General features: G+C 40.6%; 3 protein-coding genes across 6 annotated transcripts in view; 2 read left to right on the forward strand and 1 right to left on the reverse strand.

Moving 5' to 3' along the window:
• EXOSC8 (exosome component 8) overlaps positions 1-26,321 on the forward strand; it is a 668,826-nt gene that overhangs the window by 488,818 nt on the left and 153,687 nt on the right. The window lies entirely within an intron of this gene.
• RFXAP (regulatory factor X associated protein) lies at positions 1,003-22,429 on the forward strand. Of its 2 annotated transcripts, XM_050766096.1 has the most exons (3): positions 1,003-1,769; positions 7,212-7,319; positions 9,404-10,857. In XM_050766096.1, the coding sequence occupies exons 1-3, from the start codon at positions 1,170-1,172 to the stop codon at positions 9,512-9,514; spliced, it is 819 nt and encodes a 272-aa protein (XP_050622053.1). In that variant the 5' UTR covers positions 1,003-1,169; the 3' UTR covers positions 9,515-10,857. The 2 variants fall into 2 exon arrangements, with proteins under 2 accessions (XP_050622053.1, XP_050622054.1); XM_050766097.1 differs by lacking the exons at positions 7,212-7,319; positions 9,404-10,857 and adding an exon at positions 14,767-22,429.
• The window catches only part of SMAD9 (SMAD family member 9), a 74,553-nt gene continuing 69,661 nt past the window's right edge, over positions 21,430-26,321 (reverse strand). For all 3 annotated transcript variants that reach the window (XM_050766077.1, XM_050766076.1, XM_050766078.1), the window contains one exon: positions 21,430-25,407. In XM_050766077.1, coding sequence (XP_050622034.1) covers positions 25,264-25,407 — 144 coding nt within the window. In that variant the 3' untranslated portion in view covers positions 21,430-25,263. The remainder of the gene's footprint in view (positions 25,408-26,321) is intronic.

Below are 26,321 nucleotides of genomic sequence, written 5' to 3' on the forward strand. Positions count from 1 at the left end.
TACACCACCGACTGCCAAGTTTTACTAATGAGGAAACTGAGGCTCAGAGAGGCTGTAACCAACTTGCTGTAGTCACACAGGACAGTACTACTTAGGTTGCTCTAATTCCAAACCTTCTCCCTTCCACTTGCCTCTTTTTAAAACATAACTGATCTACCTACATGTCAGCACCCAAACGTCTTGGTGTGAATGGATTTATAGTTTGTTGAATAAAGTCATTGCTTTCCGGTAGGTGGGATGGGAAATCTGACCAGGCGAAAGAACAGGATGAAGGGAAAAAGAACATATACTTAACAGTTCAGGATACGGCAGGATATTTTCTCTCCTGGGATTTGGGCAAGCCAAGATTTAACAACCAGCAATTACCCAGCAACTGATAGAACTGATAGAACATTCATTGTTTTTTTTAAACTTTTGCCATTCAGTATTCCTTTTCACACATTTTCACTGTGTGAAATGAAAACGTTAAGACTTATCTCAGCAGCCACAGCAAAGAGCAAGTATTAAAAATCAAGTGAGTTTCCAGGAGAAGAAAACAAAGTTAACCCTCAATACAAATACAACTCGGCCAAAGGTGTGGCCCACCCCTCTCCGCTCCATTATTTTCAAATAAGCCATTTCTGCCCTCATGGACTGCGAGCTAGTGGCTCCAGGCTGTGACACCACTATATCCCAGCTTCAAATCTCCCCTTGCAGGCAGTTTGGGGGTAAATAATAAAATTAGCATCCTAACACTACAAGTTGTGAGACTGCTCAGGAACAATCTTAATTTGCTTACTGGAACTCCTGTAGAAGATGCTTTGAACCGCTTTAGATACAATAGGTTCAGGTAAAACGGCGCTGCCTTGCCAACCACAGCCCCGCAGACCGGGTCTGCAAATCCCTCAGCTGGCCGAAGGGGCCAGATCCACACATGCGCAGTCAGTCCCGTCGGCTGTGCGCTCAGCCGTGCGCTCAGTCCCGCCCCCAGAGGCGCCGCGCTCCATGACAGCCAGCGGGCGTACACACGCTGACGCTCAGGCTGCGGAGGCGCAGGCGCAGTCGGGGCGCCTTCGCGGCACCGCCGCGCTTTCCCGTAGCGTGTCTTAAGTATTTATTTTGCAAAGTGCCGCTAGGCCAAGCAGGTGCTAAAAGCCCGGAGTCGTGGACCCCGGCCAGGTCTCAGCAGCATGGAGGCGCAGGGTGTCGCGGAGGGCGCGGGGCAGGGCGCCGCCAGCGGCGTGCCCCACCCCGCGGCCCTAGCCCCGGCTGCGGCTCCCGCCCTGGCGCCAGCCCCGGTGGCGACCGCGGCCTCGCAGTTCACCCTGCTGGTGATGCAACCCTGTGCTGGGCAGGACGAGGCCGCGGTCCCCGGGGGCAGCGTTGGGGCGGGCAAGCCCGTTAGGTACCTGTGCGAAGGGGCCGGGGATGGCGAAGAGGAGGCTGGGGAGGACGAAGCGGACCTGCTAGACACTTCGGACCCTCCAGGGGGAGGCGAGAGCGCGGCTAGTTTGGAGGATCTGGAGGACGAGGAGACCCACTCGGGGGGCGAGGGCAGCAGCGGGGGCGCCCGGAGGCGGGGCAGCGGCGGGGGCAGCATGAGCAAGACCTGCACCTACGAAGGCTGCAGCGAGACCACGAGCCAGGTGGCCAAGCAGCGCAAGCCGTGGATGTGCAAGAAACACCGCAACAAGATGTACAAGGACAAGTATAAAAAGAAGAAGAGCGACCAGGCCCTGAACTGCGGTGGGACTGCCTCGACTGGCAGCGCGGGAAACGTCAAACTCGAGGTATCAGACTTAGCTGAGGCCTAGGGGTGGGCGGTGGAAGAAGAAACCCAATCTTAACGCAAACCGCATCTCCAGGGCCGGCCTATCCGCTTCCAAATGGGCCGGGTTGCAGTGACTGGGTTAGTGGTTGAGAATTAGAATGTTTGCCCTAAATTAAAGTTTATACCAACATGTGCGAAGCAGTAACAGTTCTGTTGCACCCATATGATAGGTGCTGAAATTTCAGTAAAAATAGTGTGACATCGGCAGAGCTGTCATAGATCTGGGATATGGCTGGAAGGACATAGAGTAAATGTTCGGTCTGGTTCATCGCTAGAGACTTAGGAACCTAGATGAAGTTGGTCCTTCTGAGAAAGTCATCTCTTTCGGTTTTCACTACTCTTTTCTCAGTATCCAGTTCTCAGTACCTCTATTCGTAATTCTCCTTTATTTAGTACTTTGTTTTTAGTGCCCTGTTCTGTTAACCCTCTTCCTAGTACCCTATTTTTAGTACTACTATACTCAGTTGCCTGTCTGTAGTACCCCTGTACTTAGTACCCTTTTCTTACAACTCTGTTCCCAGTACCCCTATGTTTAGTCCCTTGTTCTCATGTTCTCACTATCCCAATACTTAATATACCTTGTTCTCAGTATCCTTGTTCTTAGTACCCTGTTTTCACTATCCCTTTTCTTAGTACCCCTGAGGGGGGGAAAAAAAGGATGATAATGGGGTATAAGTCTCAAAAAACTTTTGAATTGTTTGATTTGAACTGAGTCAAAGGTAAAACCAGTGTTCTGGAGTTGGACTTCTGGGTGCAAATCCCTGTTCCATCATTTGCTGGCTGTGTGGCTTGAATAGGTTATGAAACGCTGTAAAATGAGCATTAAAATGGTATGTCATTCACAGTGTTGCTGTGAATATGTGAGCCATTCCATACTGAGTGTTCACACAGTGTCCAGCAACTGGTTCAAGTTTGCAAACCTTTGCTGTTATTATTGTCATTGTTAGTGGTATACTTTGAGGCTGTCACAGATAAGCAGATATTTCTTCTTGTGAGAGCTATGTAATCCCTCAGTGTAGAGAAAAATGTAATTTTGTTACAAGTGATCCAAGCCAAGTATGGTGGCAAGTGCCTGTATACCCAGCTGTACTCGGGAGGGTGAGGTGGGAGGATTGCTTGAGACCAGGGGTTCAAGGCTGCGGTGAGCCTTGTTTGCATCACTGCACTCCAGCCTGGATGACATAGCGAGACCCTATCTCCTTAAAAAAAAAAAAAAAAAAGTGGTCAAAAAATTTTTTTCTTTAACTGCAAGCTGTCTTAGGGTCTTAGGATGTATTCTAAGTCTTTAAATTTCTTAGTTTCAGGCTGAACTTGAAGTGCTCCATTACTAAAATACTAGACCTTGTAATTGTTTACAAATGTAATGTTCTAGGCCAGGCACAGTGGCTGATACCTGTAGGCCCAGAACTTGGGGAGGCCTAGGAGGGAGAATTGCTTGAGCCCAGGAGTTCGAGACCAGCCTAGGTAACATAGGAGACCCCTATCTCAACAAAAAATTTTAAAATTAGCTGGGTATGTTGGCACATGCCTGTGGTCCTAGCTATTCAGGAGGCTGAGGTGGAAAGATCATTGAGCCCAGGAGATTGAGGCTGCAATGAGCCATGATTGTGCCGCTTCACTCCAGCCTGGGTGACAGAGCAAGACTTTGTCTCAAAAACAAAAAGTATAATATTCTAAATATTTCCAAAATCTACAGTTGCCAGTGTGTCATACTTAATTCACACTGGTTAGGACTGAGTGACTTCTCTTTCCCTTAAGTTTTAATCTTTTGGAGTAAGAGGACTCCTTTGAGTATCTGGTGACTTAATGAAGACTCTTCCTAGAAAAATCCACTATGTAACTTTAATTTTGCCTACTAATTAATGGGCTCAGAACTTCTGTAATCTTAGTTTAAAAACCCCCTCAATCCGTATTCTTGTTATATGTTTTACCAAATCTCTGATTATGGGGAATTAGAGAAATAAACACCTGGAAAAGAATGAAAGTTAGTAAAATTGATCAAGTTTCTTCCTCATTATGTTCCACAGGTGCTCATTCGCTTCAGAATTCTTTGGAGAGGGAGAAAAATAATACTTTTTTTCTTTCTTTTTTTTGAGACAGAGTCTCACTCTGTTGTTGCTCAGGCTGGAGTACAGTGGTGCGATCTCGGCCAACTAGAACCTCCACCTCCTGGGTTCAAGCAGTTCTTGTGCCTCAGCCTCCTAAGTAGCTGGGATTATAGGCATGCACCACCACCCCCAGCTAATTTTTGTATTTTTAGTAGAGACCGGGTTTCGCCATGTCGGCCAGTCTGGTCTCGAACTCCCGATCCTCCCACCTCAGCCTCCCAAAGTGCTGGGATTACAGGTGTGACCCACCACACCCAGCTTAATAATACTTATTTTCAAGAAAGAAGTAGTTAACCTATGGCTGCTTACTTTTTTTTTTTTTTTTAACTACCTAGCATTTACATCTACAGTAAGGAAAATGTGTAAAAGGCAAATTGATACTGAGAGTCTCTCTCTGCACCTCCCACAAAAAGAACCTCATAATTGACTATTTTGTTATTTATTTACTTATCTAATTTTTAGAGATGGGTCTCACACTGTTGCCCAGGCTGGCCTCAAATTCCTGGGCTCAAGTGACCCTCCCGCCTCAGCCTTCCGAGTAGCTGGGATTACCTCACCATTGCACCCAGCTTCACTATTTTGAAATAATTTGCATGACTTTTTAGGGAAGGGAATTAATTGCTATAAGCAACAAATAATAGCTTACTATCCAATTTGTCTTATATTGTGGGATACTTTATCAGTTCTGAGGAGGTAACAAGATCTGTAAGTCTTTATCTTTGTTAAACTGAGTGAGTGTAAAGAAAACAACAGTGCCAGTCCGGATATAATAAGAGCCAACTATATAGTCCGGTTTTAGTAGTTCAGAGGAGGATAGATCATTGTAGGCTGAGATACTCCAGAAAGGCTTTGCAGAGGAAATGTGACTCAGGATAAACCAGAAAGGATGGGTAATAGTTTACGCTTAATGAGCTGAGTTTCTTATGTGTCAAGCACTGTGTTAAGCTATAAATGGAGTCTCACAGCCCTTCAGCAATGGGATAGGTACTATGTTTTACATACATGGAAACTGAGGCACAGAGAGGCTAAAGGATTTGGCCTAGGTCATACAGCCAGCAAGTAGTGTACTCAAGCACAAGCAGTCTTATTCTAGAGCCTTCACTTTCACCCCCTTACTGTACTGCTTCCCTAGAATTCTGGTAGATAAAAGGAAAGAGAAGCACATTTTAGTAAAGAGAGAGAAGTAGGAATACAGAAAACACTTTTGTGAAGATAGCAAGTGGACTATTCTGGCTAAAATGTAATAGTTGAGTGGAAAATTTATGAGAGAAACATTTGGAAAGATAGGTTGAAGCTAGTTTTTTCTAGTATTGAATGCCAGCCTATGGGATTTGGGTTTGGAGTCTTTAAATGAAGTGATAATTAGGAAGGAGCAGAGGCTCCTACCCTGATGGAGTGGGTTAAAGTTGAGAGCCTATAGATTTTGAGACTATTTCGAAGATCATTATAGTAGGACTGACAGGTGATGACGGTATCTTCTGCTATGCTATGAGCAGCAAGATTAGAAATTAAGGTCTCTATTCCAATGAAGGATTTATTAAGGTAAAAAAATTAAAGAAATTAAGGTATCTAAAATTATTTCTTACACAAGCCGAGGTTAAGTGAGGAACAAGTGTGTATAATGTCTACTCCACCAATCTAAGAACTGTGCTATATGAGAGACACATAAAGGGACTAGGGATAAATGAATTGACTTCTGTTGGTGGGATTGTTGTTATTAAATACCTGAAAAGCTATCATTTAAGAGAAGGAGTAGACTTATATGGCATAGTTCTGAGGTGACTGGGACTCTTAGGCATAAATCACAAGGAGTATGTATTTCAGCTCAGCTTAAGTAAAGCTACCTAACATTCTACCGAAATATCAGAGCTATTCAAAACCAAATGAAGTGTGGCAAAAGTTGGTAAACTCTGTAGGACAAAGAGCATTGAAAGTTTTTGAAAAAGAATTCCAACATCTGTACAAGTTTGGACTAGATGAGTAAAGGTTATTTTCACTACAAGCTTCTCTATCTAATTCAGTATCTAATATTTTGTGATATTAACCTTTTGAATTTGCATAGTGAGGTTGTGAGGGCGGAGGGTACTGTACCGTCAGGTCAATTTCAGCATTCCATTATCTTGCACATAAAAATTAAAGAATCTCATAAATAAAATCAACTCGGGGGTCGGTGGGGGAGGAAGAAGTTATTTTTGTTTCCTCTGGGTATTAGAATTTTCTTTTTACAGTTGTTACGTGTTGAGGCCTAAAATATTTAGGGATGAAATGTTTTCGTAATATAAGGTTGGTAAACTTCTCATAATGAAAGAGATTAAGAGGATATTCTCATAGATAACTCAGAGGCCGGTAGAAAGAAGGCCAAGAGAAAAAAACAGCATAGATAATATTCTAAGTAAAGAACAAAGAGGTTAAATTCATGTAAAGTATGGCTTTCTGGTAAAACATTTATAGTTTTATATTTACTTAGTAAGAATTTTGGATGTGGTATTGTAGCATAGTTTTGTAAGAGTCAGAATATTTCAGTCAGCTAAACAATATTTTGTTATGCCAGCAAAATTGCAAGTATTTAAGATGCAGTCAGGTAACTGGGAGTACCTAACTGGTAGTAAGTGCGGCTGATTTTGTTTTTGGGCAGTTAAATCTCAGGGTAATGGTATCGTTTTAGGACTTGCCTGTTTTGTTCATACAGGTGGCAGGAGACTATACTAGTGCTTTTTCAAGCAAGTTTATCTAAATTTTGAAAGATTTGGTTATCAATTGCTTCTTTAAACAATATTTTACTACTCCCCCATTTGTTTTGGTTGTTAACTGGGTAAAAGCTATCAGATAACTTATTGAGCAGTGCATAATTTGCCTCTGAGTTCATATATTTCATCCAAAGGCAAGCAGATTATGTTTTGGCCTGGATAGCATTATAAAAAGAGAATGGTCAATTCCACTTGGCATTTTTTGTAATGTTGAAAATAGCTCACAAGTAACTCTGCCTCAATCTTAGTGGCCCACCTCTCACACTGTTACTCTATCACACTGTATCACACACTATTAATTTTGAGACCTGTCAAGAGACTAAAGAACCCAGGTTGAAAATCAGGTGGGAGAGGGAGTGAGAAGGAATGTTACATCAAATTAACTGCCGGTATCTTGCCTATAATGAAGAACTTTCCAGTGTTACAGAGACTGGGCAAGAAGAAGGAAGAAATGCAAAGACCTGTTCATTACCTCTTTGAAATACCTGTAATCATGACTTATTACATTAACTGTTTATCTATTTCCATTTTTATCATTTATCCCAGGAAAGTGCAGATAACATACTCTCCATTGTTAAACAAAGAACAGGATCTTTTGGGGATCGTCCTGCAAGACCTACTCTTTTAGAACAAGTGTTAAATCAAAAAAGACTGGTAAATATCTGTTTGTAAATCAGTTATAAATGTGTTAACAAACTTTTTTGTTATAAATTGAATTATTGAGATTTTTGAGATTTTAACTCATGACATCACACTATACATCAAAATGAATTCCTAATAAGGAGTCAAAGTTTTAAAAAAAGAATCAAAACTTTACCTCAAAAATCTCTAACGAGATTTTTTTTAGCTTATATAGACAAAATCACAGGGAGAAGATTATAAACTTGACTACATAAAAATGAATGCTATAGTCAAAACTAGTGGCAAAATGCACAATAACCTAGAGCAAAAATATGTACAACAAGTATAAAAGACTGTGGTTATTGTGGCTGATATTTTATCACATAAAATATTCCTGGTTGGGCATGGTGGTTCATGCCTGTAATCCTAGCACTTTGGGAGGCCAGGTGGGAGGATCACTTGAGGCTGGGAATTTGAGACCATTCTGGGCAACATAGCGAGACCCCATCTACAAAAAAATTTAAAAAGTAGCTGAGTGTGATGGTATGTAGCTGTAGTCAAGAGGCTGAAACAGGAGGATTGCTTGAGCCCAGGAGTTTGAGGCTGCAATGAGCTGTGATCATACCACTGTACTCCAGCCTAGGCAACAGAGCACCCTATAAATCACTAAACATGATCAGTTTCCTTATATATATATATAAAATATGTCTCCCTCTTTGACAGCTTCAGTCTTAACTGCAAAGAAAGGTTATTACAACAATTCCTATAATTTGATGAGGAAAACCTTTGACTTCAATACATTGCAAAAGATACAAACAGAAAAAAATAGGTGGAATACCATTAAATGATATGGAAAGGTATTCAACATCATTAAAAATAAACAAAAAGTGAAAATTGTTTAAACGATTACCACAATGATGCAATGATGTTGAAACTTTCATGAAATGGGCATCCTCCTGCAGTTAATGGCATTATATATTGGTATAGCACTTTCAGAAAGCAGTGGGCATTATGTACCAGGAGCCATCCCTTTTGACTCAGACATCACATTTAATATGAAGGCATTTACAGGACATAAATCCTAAATATGGATGGAGTTAAACATAAAGATATTGCCAGGAATATATTTATCATAAATAGTAAAAAGGTAATTGAAGCAACCTAAATGTCCAACGGTGTCATAACAGCTAAGATGATTTTTAAACAAAACTATTTAATAAATAGAAAATGTACCAAGATATAATACATATAATGTTGAAATCAGGATTTAATGATAGTATGTTCACTTTATTCAGTTTATCTTTTTGCAACTTATTGGGGCCAAAGATTTTTTCTTTATAAATTTATGTATTTTATTATAAAAACATATTACGGGAGACTGGCAGGATGATTGCTTGAGCCTAGGAGTTCAAGACCGAGTGAGCTATGCTCCCGCCACTGCACTCTAGCGTGGGGAACACAGACCCTGTCTCTAATAATCATATGTTAATCATAGTCTGTTATATTTGTTATATTATTACAACTATATTTTAAAATGATGAGTGTACAAAAAGGTATTGGATGTTTTGGAGCAGTTCTATTAGTTTTTTTCCTGAAATTTTGGTATATACCTATATATATACACATATATAAATGCACACCTATATACACAATTTTAAATTTCTTTATGAAGACTTAGTTGGCTAATGAGAAACTTGACTTCTAGCACTAGTTTATATGTATGTACAAACTGGCATTTAGCTGCTATTTTCACATGTGGCTCCCTTTCATCTCCATTTTTTTTCTTGCTATAATCCTGGGTCAATGCTCTTTGTTCTTACGTATTTCAAGAGATATATTTGCTGGCATATTATAGAAGGCGTTTCCTTTGTGTACAAAGTCACCAATAACAGACTTCACCTGTTATTTTTAGGTTTTAGTATTTTGATGTGTGACATCACATTATTTTCAGTTTGCATCTTAGTTGCAGTGCATCAGATGTAAAAGTGATTTTGATTCAGGCATATTTTTGTGAAATATTGTGTCGTGTAGGGACACATCAGAGTAATTTCATAGCATGAAAACAGTCTAATCACATAGATTAATGCTATTAATAATTTTTTTCTTTTCTTTCTAAGTCGTTACTAAGAAGTCCAGAAGTAGTGCAATTTTTACAGAAACAGCAACAACTATTAAATCAGCAAGTTTTGGAGCAAAGACAGCAGCAGTTTCCAGGAGCATCAATGTGAGGGAACTTATCAAGAACATCTACATGGTTTTTATCTTACTGTAATAGATGAGCATATTTTTTTACCAAATATAAATGGGGTAATAATATATGCCTGTAGAACATAAACATTTTCCTGTAAATGTATGTGTGCATTTGGGGATAAATAAGTATTGCACTTTGTGCATCTAATCTTTCAGATTACTATGAGTTTGAAGAAGTCAGCTTATCTTTCCAAAATAACATTTAATTATAATGTTTTTTAAAAATATATTCCTCTTCAGTCATTGTTACTGAAGGTAATGAAGCAGTTACTTTCTGTGGAAGTCATAAAGTTAATAGATATTAATCTTGACTCATCTAGCTCAGTGGTTCTCATCAAGGATCCATTTGATTGTCATAGTGACCTTGAAAACCATTGGTTTTTAGTGAGTGGTCAGGAATGCTAAATGTTCTGCAGTATCAGGGGTAGTCCCACATACTAAGGATCGTCTCACCCACAGTGCCAAAAACACTCCTAAGAAATGTTGATGGCTATTTTGTGGTGCTAACATGTAGTTGGGGCACCTATAATTGGGTTCTCTTAATAACCTTTCTTTTCAGTTAAGACTGAAGCTGTCAGAGAGGTAAGCACATTTTATATAGATGTAAGGAAAGTGATTATTGTTTAATATCTGTGAATTTAGGATGTGCATGTCTTTTCAGAGGTGTGCTAGTAAAACCTGAGGGATTAACTAAGCACACTGGGATGTGTCTCTTACAGTTGGCTTCTGTCTTTCATGTTACCTGTTAGTGTTGATCTCTTAAAGCAGATATTTCTTGTTTGTTGAATTTGTGAACAGTATAGATCTCAGCCCACCAATGCCAAGACAAAATTATTTTTCTTATACTTATTTTTATTAAACAAAATGAAAAAGATCCTTTTCAAAAAGGAGATCCTGAAAATAAAACTAACAGTCCAGCATTTTGTCATTGTTTTTCACAATTGAGCTATCTCAAAACTGCTATTCCTAAGTAATGTTCAAAAATGATGGGTAATCTGGATACTTTTTCCTTATACTTTCTCCTAGGAAAACTTTAAAACTTTTAAAAAGACAAACCTACCAATAGGAATAACAAATTAAATGTCAAGAGAATATATCCAATATTAGGATATAAATGTATGTGTCTCAAGTTTAACTATACAAAAATTTGTTACTTGTTCTTTAAACTCTATATATAGTTAAACTTAATCATGGCTGTTCTGAGAAGTACTTATGGAAAGCAAGAATGTTTTTGTTCATTTTTTAATGTGTGTGTTTTTACTTGCATATCTGTTTGCTTTTAACAAAATTAATTCATTAAAGTCCAGTTGTTGACCTTTGAGTTGGCTGATTTCTTTATTCTGTTCTTTAGTTTATTCTTACTAGACGCAGAGGAATTCTAGTCTTGGTTTTAAAAGTCTCAAGTTGGAATCTTTCAAATGTTTACTGATTTATTTATTTATTTTTTTATTTTATTTTTTTTTTTTTGAGACGGAGTCTCGCTCTGTCGCCCAGGCTGGAGTGCAGTGGCGCGATCTCAGCTCACTGCAAGCTCCGCCTCCCGGGTTCACGCCATTCTCCTGCCTCAGCCTCCCGAGTAGCTGGGACTACAGGCGCCCACAACCGCGCCCGGCTAATTTTTTGTATTTTTAGTAGAGACAGGGTTTCACTGTGGTCTCGATCTCCTGACCTTGTGATCCGCCCGCCTCGGCCTCCCAAAGTGCTGGGATTACAGGCGTGAGCCACCGCGCCCGGCTGTTTACTGATTTATAATGTCCCATTTCTTTTTCTAGAATTAGAAAATATGATTAATATGAATATTGTCAAATAGTTCTAATTGCTTTTGTATAACTCATTGAAATGGAAATTTTAGTATTTTAAAAAATCATTATTACACCCTCAGTTTGTAACTGTCTTTAGTTTCTAACTTCCTTAGCTAGAAAAATTAATGTTCTACTCATGACCACAGATACTGCTGAAGGTCCATAGATTAGGGCCTGTGTTCAGATAGCAGTTTATTTGAAAATGGACTGACTTCCCTCACTATAGAAAAAAAAAAAATCTGATTTAAATACCTCTTTTATTGAGTTTGAAGGTAACAGTTGTTTTTAAAACATTTTAATGAAAATACTTGACATGTTTAATAATCAGGTGAGTTGATCTCACCTTTCAATCAAAAGATAAGCTATTTCCCTGATTACCCCTGACATATAGTACTCCATCTTCCATTGGTTGTTTGGATTATTCTAAACCACTGGAGATGAACTTTCTAAAAAATCATCTACTGCAGCAAAATAAATCTTTCCTCTTCAGAGCTTTACCCTAGTAGCAGAAAAGGATGTAGCCTGTCTTAAGATGTATTCCATAAGCACAGACGCCGATTTTTATGAGCTATTTGTAGCTTGGGCTTTAGAGGACCCGAGAGTGTGTGCAGCATGAAAACCCAAATGGAAAGCTGAGGAAGAAGCCAGAAGATAAGCTATGACTAGCGGGAGTTTGTTTGTGTTCCTCCTATAATTACACCTCGAACGATTTACTTTTCTTAAATTGGAGACCATAGTCAGCACTAATCAGATTTTATACCGGTTGCCTTTGAAAATCTAATAAGCAGCAGGATATGTTAATAGTAATATATTAATTAACATTACATATTAGCATTAAAATTGTTAGTGTTTATTATGGCAATATGGTTATATCATTAAACTATACATGCATACCTGTACTTCACCATCATGCTGATTAAAATCATCTGCAGAAACGTGGGGGCACAGTGAGGGTAATTGTGACAGCAGTCCTTTTCAGAAAATGAAGGAAACCAGCCAATACGGTGGCTCACACCTGTAATCCCAGCACTTTAGGGGGCCAAGGCAGGCAGATCACTTGAGCCCGGGAGTTTGAGACCAGCCTGGGTAACATGGTGAAACCCTGTCTCTACAAAAATACAAAAATTATCTGGGCATGGTGGTGCCCCCAGCTACTCAGAAGGCTGAGGTGGGAGGATTGCTTGAGTCCAGGAGGTTGAGGCTGCAGTGAGCCCTGATCCTGCCACTGCACTCCAGCCTGGGTGACATAGCAAGACTCTGTCTCCATAAACAAACAAACAAAAAAAAAAAAAATGAGGGAAACTGAGTATTAGAGACATCAATATTTTTCTAAGAAAACCTAAAATTGTCTGCTAGTATGGAAACTCAAGTTTGCTTCATAGCAGGGTGTGCTGAGACTCTTAGTTTTGAGTTTCTCTTGTACTTGCAGAGCCGGCCTTTTCTTTTTAAACTGTCCATCATGACATGTACACCCTGTCTCTTGGGGTAATTAGGTGGACCCTTTTGGCCAGGGAAATGCTTGTCCAAGAAAAAACAAACATTGATCTCTTATCTGGGTGCCCTTCTCTGGATAACATGCCCAAATGATATGTTACTGTGTCTCTATTTCTTGTTCACCTCTTTAATGCCAACAACAAAGAATCAATTGCCTTTTGCAATTAGTCCCAGACATTTGCTACCTTTAATGAGTTATACAGTCCACCCAGTATCTCACTTTCCTCAACATGTCCTGCTTTGTTAGCAATTGAAAGTGACTCTAGCCCCTGCCCAGGCCAGGCATTGCCCATTCTGAAGGGCAAGAACAACTTAGAACTGAGACATTCAGAGCAATTCTCAGGTACCCAGTTTGGAGAGGAAGGCTGAGTGCTGAATGCTTTCTGAGCAGCAGCTCACCAGTCCCTGAGTGTCTCTCCGGCTATGTGCTGAAGGACAGATGCTGGGGCCACTGTGGTGACTATGCCAAGCACAGCAGTGGCAGGAATGGCAGTGTCCTCAGAGGCCAGTGCTGCCTGACTGCCTACACTGTGCCCTTGCTGGGAAATGTAATAGTTCACCCTTAGTGTTAGTAATGGTGATGCAAGATTTTTTGCTCCTTAGTTTAGCTAAATCTGGGTTCTTGTCTCACAGCCAGGAAAAATTAGGTGCGAGGGCACATTGAAGGGTGAGGAGGGCAGAATTTACTAAGCAAAAAGAAAGCTCTCACCAAAAAAGGTGGGGGGCGGGGTACCACCAGTAGGCTCCCACTTCACAAATTGAATACCAGGTCACCACAAACAAGCTGAAGAGACCAGGCCCCTCCCCTGGATAAGGCATGAATTCCTGGTGACTCTGCCCCATTCCCTCAGTGCACATATGGGCCCTTAGTCTGAACCATTCCATATTGACTTATTTCCCATATTATGCACGTGTTAAGGGAAAGAAATTTTCACTGTGGGCGTGTTTAGGTAAGCCCCCTGAGCGCAATGACCTGGACAGGTCAGAGGTTCTCTGGTACCCTTCCCTATCTGCCTAGGCATTTGGCTATCTCCTACCTCTATCAATAGGAGGCAGGAATTGATGGGTTTACTTCTAGCAACCAAAATGGCAAGGCTTCTCACGTGTTCTTGGAAAATCAAGAACAGAAATCTCTTAAATAGCTGACATACAGGCATAGCAAGTTGAACAAGATATTGATCAGAACCAGAGTAGCAACCGTATCATAAACTGCAGGTACTGCCTGTATTTTGTGATAAGCTGCTTATCTGAGACCTCTTGATGAACAGCAGGCAAAGTTTTATCAACATGCCAAACACCTGAATGATAGGCACAACTACAGCTTTCCTACTGTTTCAGTGTGTTAGATAACTGAAAAGCCCCACAGCGCAGTGGCTCAAATAACAACTTATTTTTTTTTCTTTTTCCTCACAGTGTTGTGGGTTGGCTGAGCTGAGCTGAGAGTTTCTTCTGGTAGTCTTGCTTGGGGCATCTCATGAGGCCACAGTCAGATGGCAGCATGGCTGTGACTGGACAGTCAAGATGACCTCCCATCCTCCACAGCTGGAGGCTTCAAACCAAAGGCCCCTGTGCCGGTCCAACCCATGCTCAGTTTTTGTCATTTTTACACTTTCAGTAATTAAATTGCTTTTCCATTTTGTAATAGTTGAAAAATAATTCAAAACAAAAATATTTTGTGATACGTGAAAATTATATGAAATTCAAATTTCAGTGTCCACAAAGTTTTACTGGAACATAACCACAACCACGCTTATTCACTTATGTATAATTTACAGCTCCTTTTGCACTACAGTGGCAGTGCTGAGTGGTTGTGACAATCACAGAGACCACATGGCCCACAAAGCCAAAAATACTATCTGGGCCTTTAGAAATTCTGCTGGCCCCTTCTCCAGAGCCTCTGTCCATCATAGTCATCTCTTTTTTTTTTTTTTGAGATGGAGTTTTGCTCGTCGCCCAGGCTGGAAAAGAATGTTGCGATCTCGGCTCACTGCAAACTCTGCCTCCTGAATTCAAGAAATTCTCCAACTCAGCCTCTTGAGTAGCAAGTATTAGAGGTATGTGCCACCACAGCTGGCTAATTTTTTTTTTTTTTTGAATTTTTAGAGAGACTGGGTTTCACCATGTTAGCCAGACTGGTATCAAACTCCTGACCTCAGGTGATCTACCTGCCTTGGCATCCCAAAGTGCTGGGATTACAGGCGTGAGCCACTGCACCTGGCCCACAGACATCTCTTCATTCAGTAGTCTAGCATGGGGGCTTGCTCCCAAGAGTAACGTTCCAAGAAGATATGCCCCAAAGTGCAAGTACTCATTCAAACCTCTGCTTGCATAATGCTTGCTTGTTGTGGGAAGTCAGGGACCCTGAACGGAGGGACCGGCTGAAGCCACAGCAGAAGAATATAAATCGTGATGATTTCATGGACATTTATTAGTTCCCCAAATTAATACTTTTATAATTTTTTATGCCTGTCTTTAATGTCTTAATCCCATCATCTTTGTAAACTGAGGATGAATGTCGCCTCAGGACCCTGTGATGATTGCGTTAACTGCACAGATTGTTTGTAGAGCATGTGTATTTGAATATGAAATCTGGCACCTTAAGAACATGATAACAGCAATTTTCAGGGAATAAGGGAGATAACTTTAAAGTCTGACTGTGGGCTGGGTGGAAAAGAGCCATATTTCTCTTATTACCGAAAACGGGTAAGATAAGTATCACTGAATTCTTTCCCCAGTAAGGAATATTAGTAATTAACTGCCCTGGGAAAAGAATGCATTCCCAGGGTGGGGCCACTAAAATGGCCGCCCTGGGAGTGTCTGCCTTACACAGATGTAAATAGGGATGAAACACGCCCTAGGGTCCTGCAGCGCCCCCAGGCTTGCTAGGATTAGGAAATTCCAGCCTGGCAAATTCTAGTCAGACCGGTTCTCTGCTCTTGAACCTTGTTTATCAATGACAATGCATGCACAGCTGGACATGGACGTTCATTAGTGATTCTAGTTTCGCCCTGACCTCCTGCCTTGTGATCTTTTGTCGTCCTTGAAGCATGTGATCTCTGTGACCCACACCCTATTCATGCACTCCCTACCCTTTGAAAATTGCTGATAAAAACTTTTTGGTTTTACGGCTCAGGTAGCATCACGGAACCTGCCGACATGTGGTATCTCCCCTGGACACTCAGTTTTAAAATTTCTCTCTTTTGTACTCTTTCCCTTTATTTCTCAGACCAGCCGACACTTTGGGAAAATAGAAAAGGACTCACGTTGAATTACTGGGGGAGAATTTCCCTCGATACTTGCTAACATGCCATTGGCCAAATTAGGTCACACAGCTAACCCAAAGTCATGCGGGTGGCCATCAACACTGGGATGTGTGTGGCTCATTGGAGGTCATTGAAGTAAAACCTCCCATAGTTACACAGTAAGTTAGTCAAATTCTTGGTTTATTGGACAGCTGACAGCTGTAAGAAGGACCCTATGTTAATGGAAATGGATACAACCTAATAACATGAACAACAGATAATGGTTTTTAACCATTAACTTCCATTGATGATGGTTCTGATTAGAGCACAAGATAACTAGTGAAATGAGAGTTCCCTTAGCCCCCTTGCAGGGCATGCCACAAGGGTATGGCTCTCTCCTTTCGTCTCCCTGTTGCTCAAACCCATAGGAGGAGCATGCAGACAGGCAGGTGCAGAGGCCTTGGGGAGCGCTTTTGGGCTTCGGCCTAACGGCAGCATCTAGGGATGGCTGGCTGTGACTCCTGAATCCCAGGTGGCCGTGTGTTACAGTGTGCTCTTTCAGCTCTGCCGTCTGCAGATGGATTATGTTAATCAGCTCAATAGACCCTGTGCCTTATCGTAAGGGCAGTGTCCAGTGTGACGGGTTTCTGTGCCCCACGTTCTTGCCCAGCATACCAGAAGAGTCGGATGACACGTGGACTTGAAGGATGAGTGCAAGGTTTTATTGAGCGGTGGAGGCTCTCAGCAAGACGGATGCAGAACCAGAAGTGGGGCACGGAATGAGAAGGTGCTCTTCCTCTGGAGTCCTGCCGTTCTTGTTTGACATTGAGATGCCTCTTCCCTTCTCTGCCGTGCCGCCCTGCCACTCCCACTCTTTGTCACTCTCTGCCACTCTCTTTCTCTGCTCCTCTCAATGTTCAGCCACTTGTGTCTGTGCCTGCTAAGGTCTCAGGTTTATATGGCCATGGGATGGGGGCATGGCAGGCCAGAGTGGTCTTGGGAAATGCAACATTTGGGTGCAAAAACAAGAATCCCTGTTCTCACTTAGGTCTGTGGGCACAGGCCCAAGGGTGGAGCCCTCGCCTGGGACCCCACTCTTCTCTACCCAGCACTTCCCTGCCTCCCTCCAGTATCAGTCAGTAGTAGAGTCTTGTGATAGGCTGGATAATGGCCCCCCAAGATATCCATGTGCTAATTCCCAGGATTTGTTGATGTTGTCTTATGTGGCGAAAGGAACTTTGCAGGGGTGCTTAAGTTGAGCATTCTGAGATGGAGAGATCAACCTGAATTACCTGGATGGGCTCAGAATGTAATCACAGGTGTCCTTACAAGAGGAACGCTTGCTTACAGAAGAAGAAATAGGAGATGTGATGATGGAAGCAACAGGTTAGAGAGATTCAAGAAAAGCATAGCCAGCCAAGGGAATGCAGGCAGCCTCCAGAAGCTAAAAAAATAAAAATAAAAATAAAAAAAAGCAAGAGAACGATTCCCCCTAGAGCTTCCAGAAGGAACTAGCCATGCCACCACCTTGTCATTATCCCAGTGAGACAGATTTCAAACTTCTGGACTCAAGAACTGTAAGGGTAAGAACTGTAAAATAAATTTATGCTGTTTTAAGCCACAAAATTTGTGGCACTTTTTTACAGCAGCAACAGGAAATTAATAAAAGTCTTCCAGTGCTAGGGGTTGAATCTCATCACATTTCTAAGGCAAGCACTGCTTAGTATCTTGCTTATTTAAAAGATAAACTTAGCTAGTATAAACAATAGTGACCAACTAGATTGTATGCTATAATACTTGTAACTAAATGTAAGAAAAATGATTGCACACTCTTTGTTTTCTTGTTTGTTTTGAGACAGAGTCTCACTCTGTTGCCCAGGCTAGAGTGCAGTGGCACAATCTTGGCTCACTGCAACCTCCACCTCTCCGGTTCAAGCTCTTCTTGTGCCTCAGCCTCCTGAGTAGCTGGGACTACAGGCACACACCACCACACCCAGCTAACTTTTGCGTTTTTAGTAGAGACAGGGTTTTGCCATTTTGGCCAGACTAGTCTCGAGCTCCTGACCTCAGCTGATCCACCCACCTCGGCCTCGCAAAGTGCTGGGATTATAGGCATGAGCCACCGCACCCAGCCAACTGCATACCCTGGATCAAAAAACCATTTCCCTCAAGTTAGAATATGTGATATTTATTGTGCATTGAGTGCCCTCTGCTGCTTACCCAAAGCTTTCTAAGCCTTAGCCAAACTCGTAAAGCTTATAAGCAGTGGGACAATTTGGAGCCTTAAACTCCCAAATTCTGAAATGTCTTCCGACACGATTTTCCACAGCAATCTGTAGCGTGTCTGGAGCAAGGATGGGGGGATCATGATTCAGGGGTCCCCAAGGAGGGTCTATCATAGACTGTTGCTTTTTAAAGTAACCAGTAGCAATGCTTTAAACTGTCATTGTAGATTTAAGAACCTGTGGTCCAAATGTCTCAGTTTAGTATGTAAAACCCTTTACCTCCAAGCTCCTGCCTATTTCTGCCTCTCTCCTTTACTTCAAGCCATCATGATTTACATGGTATAATGCTAATGGATCATTGTTTCACAGAAGTTCTTTCCATCCTTTTAGTTCTTTTCCACTCCTGCAGCAAGATGAAGAGCTCTCTCTTGTCCTTCAGCACTGAGCTTTGTATTTCCTTTTTATGCCAAACCAGGAAAAACAAATAGTAACTTTGCCAACTTTTGTTTGCAAACGCCTTTCATAGTAATCTATAATCTCACCAACTCCTTTAGAAAACAATCATCAATTTAACATTTTTTTCATCATGTATGAAAGAAATGATTTTAAGTTTAAAATATTTTATTGTATATCAACATGTTTTAAACATTGTACTATAATCATTTCAGTATACCTTTAAATATTTTATTAAGACAAATTTCACTTTCCACAGTCATGTAGTGATGGGCTATATTTAATTTGTTTTAAAATAACTGAGTCAAGAAAAGCAAGTGTGTGAACAATGAATTGTAAAATGGTATAATATTTAGCTTGAAGACTGAATGTATAAGAAAGTATATACTATTATGGCATCAGAAAAGACAAAACACTTTTACAGTATGATGTTTGGAATATTTGAAATTAAACATCAGCGGATCATTTTGATAATATTTATGTATTTATTTTTTGAGATGGAGTCTCGCTCTGTCGCCCAGGCTGGAGTGCAATGGCAAGATCTCGTCTCACTGCCACCTCAACCTCCCAGTTTCAAACGATTCTCCTGCCTCAGCCTCCTGAGTAGCTGGGATTACAGGTGCCCTCCACCATGCCCGGCTAATTTTTGTATTTTTAGCAGAGACAGGGTTTCACCATGTTGGCCAGGCTGGTCTCGAACTCCTGACCTCAGGTGATCTACTCACCTTGGCCTCCCAAAGTGCTGGGATTACAGGCATGAACCACCGCTCCTGGCCTATTTTGATAATTTTTAGGCTTTTCCTTCCTAAATGATGAGACTAGAGAGAAGTTAGCCTGCCACTTGCAAGCGTTCTCTCCAAATAACACATTGCAGGTGTGAATTCTGTTTGGCTTAAAAACCAAACTGAATATAATTTTCCTTATATTTACTCCATTTAACATTGGCATTTAGATGAAGAGTCATTCTGAGGCCATACCTAACATTTTTATCAGATGCATGCAAATAATGGAACCATCAGTCATCATGCAGAGGTAAACTTTCAGAATTAGTGTCTTTTTGTTAACTTGGTCTTATAACATCAAAATTCTTTATGCTTGTCATACTCAAATTCACATTATGAAAACAAATTAAATGCTTAGAATAAAAGCAATTTTAACTGTTTAACTGCTAAAGCTACTTTTCCATGCTACTGCTATGCAGCTGGATAACTATTTCCAAACTGAAACACAAGTGCGCTTTTCTGATCCCTATCTGCTGTGCATGGTCACATGATATGCAATTGGAGGCTTGCAATGCATTTTATTTTGAAAGGGAGAAGCTAAATACTTACTGATATTTTTAAAGGAAGAGTTAAAAACAACTACCATTTCTGCCTTTACAATGTGATCCCCAAAAGCCTTTCTAAACAAACAGTAGCTGGCAAATGCTGAAAATGAATAAATAGAATCCCTGTCCTTAAACACGTCCCAGGCTGGCAGAGAGAAGGATAAGTAAACAGGGTGGTGCAGGAACTGATACGGACCATCGATGGGCACAAAGTATTATGGGAACACAGAGAGGAGGCACTAACCTGCTTTAGAATGCCCAGGATGATTTACTAAGAGAACCGACATGAAGGATGGCAACTTCGATCGGCCCAGAAGCCTTCCCTGGTACTTACCCAGGGTCTGATGTAGATGTCACTCGGTGGTCCCAGCAGCTTGTCACAGCTGACAGCACACTGCTTATTGGTTTACTTGTTCATCTTTCTCCACAAAACGGTAAGCTCCTCAAAGCAAGGACTTTGTCATTGCATCTACAGTGCCTGCTGATACATAAGAACTATCTGATAAGTAAATATAAGCAGTCTATGATGAAAATACTTCTCTAAGACAGGCTGATGTTTGAAGACAGTATTTTTATGTCTATACCACGATATGTTTAAAGAATGTGTATTCGTGTTTGAAATGCCAATGCCAAATATTAGGTGCAAGCACAGGGTCAGGAACCATGGGAGACGCAGACAAACAAGACACAATCACTGCTCTCCAGAAACTTACAGTGTAAACTGGAGGCTTCATGGTCCCCACCTGGATCTAAACTGGCACATCTTTCATGTGTTTATATTTTGGAGTCCCACAAAACACTTTTTGAATAAAGGGCTCCATTTTGTTAAAAAAAAAAAAAAAATTGACAACTCTGATCAAGTAAATAAGAAAGCTGTTTTCTAGGTGTAGAGTTTCCCCTTTTTAAGATTAGAAGGAAATTTAGATGCAAGGAATTGAGAATTTACATTTTTAGATGTGTTCCTATTTCTTTGGATTTCATTTTAGTTCTCCCTCACCAGTTGCCTTTTAGCACCTAATAGGCAATCTGTAGCAATGTACAGATGTTATACAATAATAGAAGTGCTCATTCTTCCCTATACACTGCAATATCACATATTTGCTACCATCCAGAAAAAGGTTCTACATATATCCTTTCTAAAGTTACTGTGAAGTATCTTCAGGATCTATACTTCACGATGGTTATTCTAAGGTGTTTAATCAAAACCACTACCTAATTTCTCTATAGCATGTGGAATTTAACATCCCATTTTCAAAATAGAATGATTTAAAATTAATTGACTTAAGATGCTGCAGACCCACATACAGTGACTCTTCTATGAGGTTTACAGGAAAAATGAGCCAAAAGACATATAGGTACGGTATTCTTTATTATAAACAATCAGGTAACAGTGTAAGTGTGCATTTGATGGATAACCGAAGCCAAGTTATAATAGAAAGCATGACTTCACTAAAATAGAAAGTTTCTTTGTTGTTGTTGACCTGTTTTACATTAATTTGAATTTAACATATGCTAGGATCACCTAAACTTGTCATACAGTTCTGCTATTAAAATCCTAACAGGGAAAGACAAAATGTGAAATGCATGTTATAGTTTGCTTTATTTGTTGAATATATATATATATATATATATATACACACACACTAAATATTTGGGACACATTCAAAGTTAAGCAGGTGCTTAAGAGTCTATCAAGTGATATTTATGAAATGTTTTTGTTGCTGTTTTGTTGCTGTTATGGGAACATCCATATCCTCAGAAGATAATAAAAAAGAGGATTCTAAATACTAGATGGTTGGCTAACTTTTCCTGATTTATACTGAGTGTAAAACAAAACAAAACAAAACATAAGGTATATGTGTTAAGTAGTGACATCTTTATAGTTCCAAAACAGTGGCAACTATTAAAATATCATCCAGCTAAAACAAACTTTTCACAATTTTTTAACAGAAAAATAATAAACCAACAACAAAAACTGGTAAATGTTCTGGGTGTTGTTGAGCAGACCAAAATGTTACTACAGTGTTCTCTGTTGTGTGATCCTTGTCCGTGGCAACCTTAAATATGTGCCACAGTGCTCATGTTTAGAGGCTTAGCTGTCTGCTTCAATAGTTATCCTGGAAAGAATGCTATTCGGTTTTTTCTTTTATTGTCTACATCAAGGAATGAGTGCTAAATGAGCACATTTAGAAGCCTGAAATCAAATACTGCATTCATTTTTTGAAACTCTTGGTAGCAAAAGAAAAAGCTGATTAAAATATGATTATGTTACATGACTAAGGGGTTAACTTCTCATCACTTCTAAATTCTTCAAATTTTACAAGCATCTTAATAAAGGCTTTTGATGAGACATGACTGGTGATGATCATATGTGCCAATTTAGTAATTTATTTGTCACAGAAAATTCAGGTTCACTGCAAAATTGTGTTCTGGCTTCCCAAAGCTGCAGGGAAATAACAAGTTTTTTGTTGCTTGATTTTTGTTTAGAGGCAGGGTGTCACTTTGTCACCCAGGCTAGAATGTAGTCATGTGATCATAGTTCACTATAGCCTCAAACTCCTGGGCTCAGGTGATCCTCCCACCTTGGCCTCCCACAGTGCTGGGACTACAGGAATGAGCCACTGCATCCAGATTGTTTTTTGTTTTTAATGTCATTTATGAGCCACCAGTTTAGATTAATTCTGTAAAGGTATAAGATTACCAGAGGAGGCCGGGCGCGGTGGCTCACGCCTGTAATCCCAGCACTTTGGGAGGCTGAGGCAGGTGGATCATGAGGTCAAGAGATAAAGACCATTCTGGCTAACATGGTGAAACCCCATCTCCACTAAAAATACAAAAATTAACTAGGCGTGGAAGCCCACGCCTGTAGTCCCAGCTACTTGGGAGGCTGAGGCAGGAGAATCGCTCGAACCCGGGAGGCAGAGGTTGCAGTGAGCCGAGATCGCACCGCTGCACTCCGGCCTGGCGACAGAGCAAGACTCTGTCTCAAAAAAAAAAAAGATTACCAGAGGATAAGTTCGATAGCTGGTAGAGAGATCATGAAAGCTATGTTTGATCTCTGGAGCAAAAGCTGTGTTGAAGTTCTCCCATGGAATGGTTCCCATATGAGACTCACCATATTAATGCCTTTTCCAAGAGAAGGGGAGACAGAGAATTATTGGAAAATAGGGAAGCAAGGAGAGGAACAAAACCCACTTTGAGACATGGAAGAAAAGTAGCATTTATACAAGGAACCATTACCTGACTCTGCAGAAGAGCAAGGAAATAAAAATTTCAAAACAGAGATAAGAAATCAATTACATTCTTTCAAGCTAAAGACAGATTGCATTGTTTTGTTTTAAAAGTTCTGAAACATGATGATGTCTGTACAAACAGATTCACTATTAGATTCTTGGCTCCATGAGGGCTGGGACTGTCTTCTATTTACATTTGATTCTACAGTTCCTAACATTGTACCTGACACCTATAGGTAGGTACACAATACATAGTTGATGAACCAATCAACTACAGATTTTTCTAAACACTACATGAGCCACATATTACGTTTTTCAATGTAAAGTGTAATAATTCTTTTCTATTGTGTATGTATGAAAGTTTCTATTAGATAACACTAGTCATTATAAGAGGTGACAGTAGTAGCTCAATCATATAACTTTCTCACATGATCATTTCTACCTTGAATACAATTTAATTAGAAAAACTACCATGTGCACTAATGCTAGAAAGAGTTGAGCTAAAATGTATACATGAAGAAACTTCTTGGATTACTGAAGTGCTGTCTGTTACAAGCATAACTGCTATCTTAAATTGTATATTTTTAAAGAGGGTGTGAAATATTTTTCCAAGCAATGTAGTGTTTAGTGCATGGCAAGTATGTATATGAAAGTACCTGGAAATTTGGGGATTTTCCTCCCTCATCTAAAGTAAAATAAGAACATGTTTTTAATATTGTGTATATTTTTAAAAGATATATTATTATTCATTACCACTGTTCCCCAGAAATTATAGACGATTATGAAATTATTATCACTTTACTTGGGAATTTATTTTCAGCTATGAGACTTCAGATAATCTCTGGAGACACTAGGTTAAATAACTCATTGATCCAATAATGTGTCTAGATCTTCTCAAAGTCTTTACTGTTGATTTAGTAATCTGCAAAGCGTTAATATTTGCCAAGAGGCAAGAAAACGTGGCAAAAGAGTGTCCTTCCCAGGAGACTGGAACGTGGGAAATGAGAAAGTGTAAGTCGACGTGTGACACTTTTCTCCAACCTTTGCTTTCACCTGCTTCTTGACACCAGACTGAAACAAGTGCTATTCTGGCACGCTGCGCAGACTCGAAGTTTGCAGGACGGCATGACATGAACAACCAGGACAACAGGAGCCTGGTCTCCTCTGTGGAAAGCAGGAGTCTCCCTGGGTGGCTCTTGGAGCAAGTTCTGGTCTTATCTTGTAATTTGGGAAACAGCATTTCATGCTATCTTCGTATTTATTTTCCCATATTAGACTCTGTTTTTACAGCGGTAGACTGAGGGAACATGACTTTCGGCTTCACAGTTTTTTTTTTCTTTTCCGATCACAGTTTGTTTAAAATGTACCACTGAATATGAACACAGGAGCCCAGCTACAGGTATGTCAACCTTAGAAATAAAGTTTCTACGGATTATCTCATTAATTCATTGTACAAGCTTTTTTTGTTTTTTTTTCTTGCCAATAGCACTAAAAGTGACATCATTTCAACTGGAGGGGTTTCACTGCTTTGTTTCATCTGAGTGATATTTGCTCTAGTGCTGCTAATACCTGACTTTTGCTGTATAAACAGTTTCAGTGTTTCTGTGAGGCCACACAACATGCTTTATAATGACACGGCTGACTAAAGCTGCCTTTTATTCTGCTAACACCCTGCAAATACTGTTGACAATACTGCCTCTCAATTGTTTCCTCCCACGAAATCTGCTGCTTATAGCACAGGCACCAAAGGCCTGCTTTTCCAATTGCACTGTGCTGGCATCAGGTTAACTAGAAAGCACAAAACAAACGGTGATTAAAAAAAATAGGAACAGTATACATTCTGTGTATTTACACGTTTTTAGAAACTTCAGTTAGTTGCAAACCTGAAATGATACAAGCCACTCCCTGCAATAGCCTCTATCCTATGGAAATGCAGCTTAAGACATGACTGTTAAGACACTGAAGAAATGGGGTTATGTGGAGAGCCCATCTGAGTCAGAACTTTGTCCAGCCACTGCAGCGGCCCATGAAGATGAATCTCAATCCAGCAGGGGGTGCTGGTGACATCCTGACGATGATACTCAGCGCCCCAACCCTGAAAAACAAGAACGGAGCTGAGTGATGGTGCTACACTTACACTCAGCCTCCAGAGCCCCAGGCACAGCTCAGCAGGGGCAGAGCCCATACTCCAGGGTAGCTCCTGAGACCTGAGACAGAGAAAACATGGCCTCTACCTTCCTGTAAACACGGGTCAACTCTCGCACCAACCAGATGCCTTCAGATGAATCCAAATCAGTGCATTCCCTCACAACTGAATACTCGGATCTAGAGAGGTTCTGGCACTCCAGTCACATGGGAAGCACTGGAAAATCATTTTCCCTTCCACAAAGGAAGAAACTTGACCTTTTTTCACCCCTTCATGCCCATGACAGTGTTTTGCAGACCAGTGACTGGACCTGAAAGTCGTAAAGACAGAACTGGAAGGCGCTCTTGGTTTTTCAGGGCTGATTATCAAAGCTTGCTTGTTCTCTCTCGTTCTCTCTCTCTCTCTCTCTCTCTGGTTCACCTGGCAATTTCCCTTTTATCACCATTCAAAGGAGAGACAGTAAAAAAATTTTTTTAAATAATTTGCATATTTTTCTCTATATGTTATACACCAATGAAAAGATATTTCAAAATGAAGGGATATCACAGCCAAGTCAATCAGTTTTGTGACTGGGAGTGATTCTCTGTAGAGTTTTTTACAACTTGGATTTCAACACAACCATGCTGCCTGATCACATTTTACTTTCACTACTGAGAACCTCAAGGGGACCTGTGATGTCCCCAGCAGTCACAACCTACCCTCCAGTCCCCTCTTTCATGTCCCCCTCCTAGGTGACTGCTCCTCCCCACTAAAACCTCCAACTCCTTTTCCCCTGTCCATACCTGCAACTGATGGATTTATTTTGTATTTTAACGAGAAAAAGGAAGACATCAGAAATAAGAGTTTCCACAGGACCTGCACCC

The sequence above is a fragment of the Macaca thibetana genome, chromosome 17, assembly GCF_024542745.1.
Source record: "Macaca thibetana thibetana isolate TM-01 chromosome 17, ASM2454274v1, whole genome shotgun sequence".
NCBI classification, from domain to species: Eukaryota; Metazoa; Chordata; class Mammalia; order Primates; family Cercopithecidae; genus Macaca; species Macaca thibetana.

Bases quoted from the DNA above. Each gene is read 5' to 3' on its own strand.
- RFXAP (XM_050766096.1), top strand. From the start codon at position 1,170: ATGGAGGCGCAGGGTGTCGCGGAGGGCGCGGGGCAGGGCGCCGCCAGC. The intron at 1,770-7,211 runs GTATCAGACTTA...CATTTATCCCAG, and splicing joins CGGGAAACGTCAAACTCGAG to GAAAGTGCAGATAACATACT. The intron at 7,320-9,403 runs GTAAATATCTGT...TTTCTTTCTAAG, and splicing joins TGTTAAATCAAAAAAGACTG to TCGTTACTAAGAAGTCCAGA.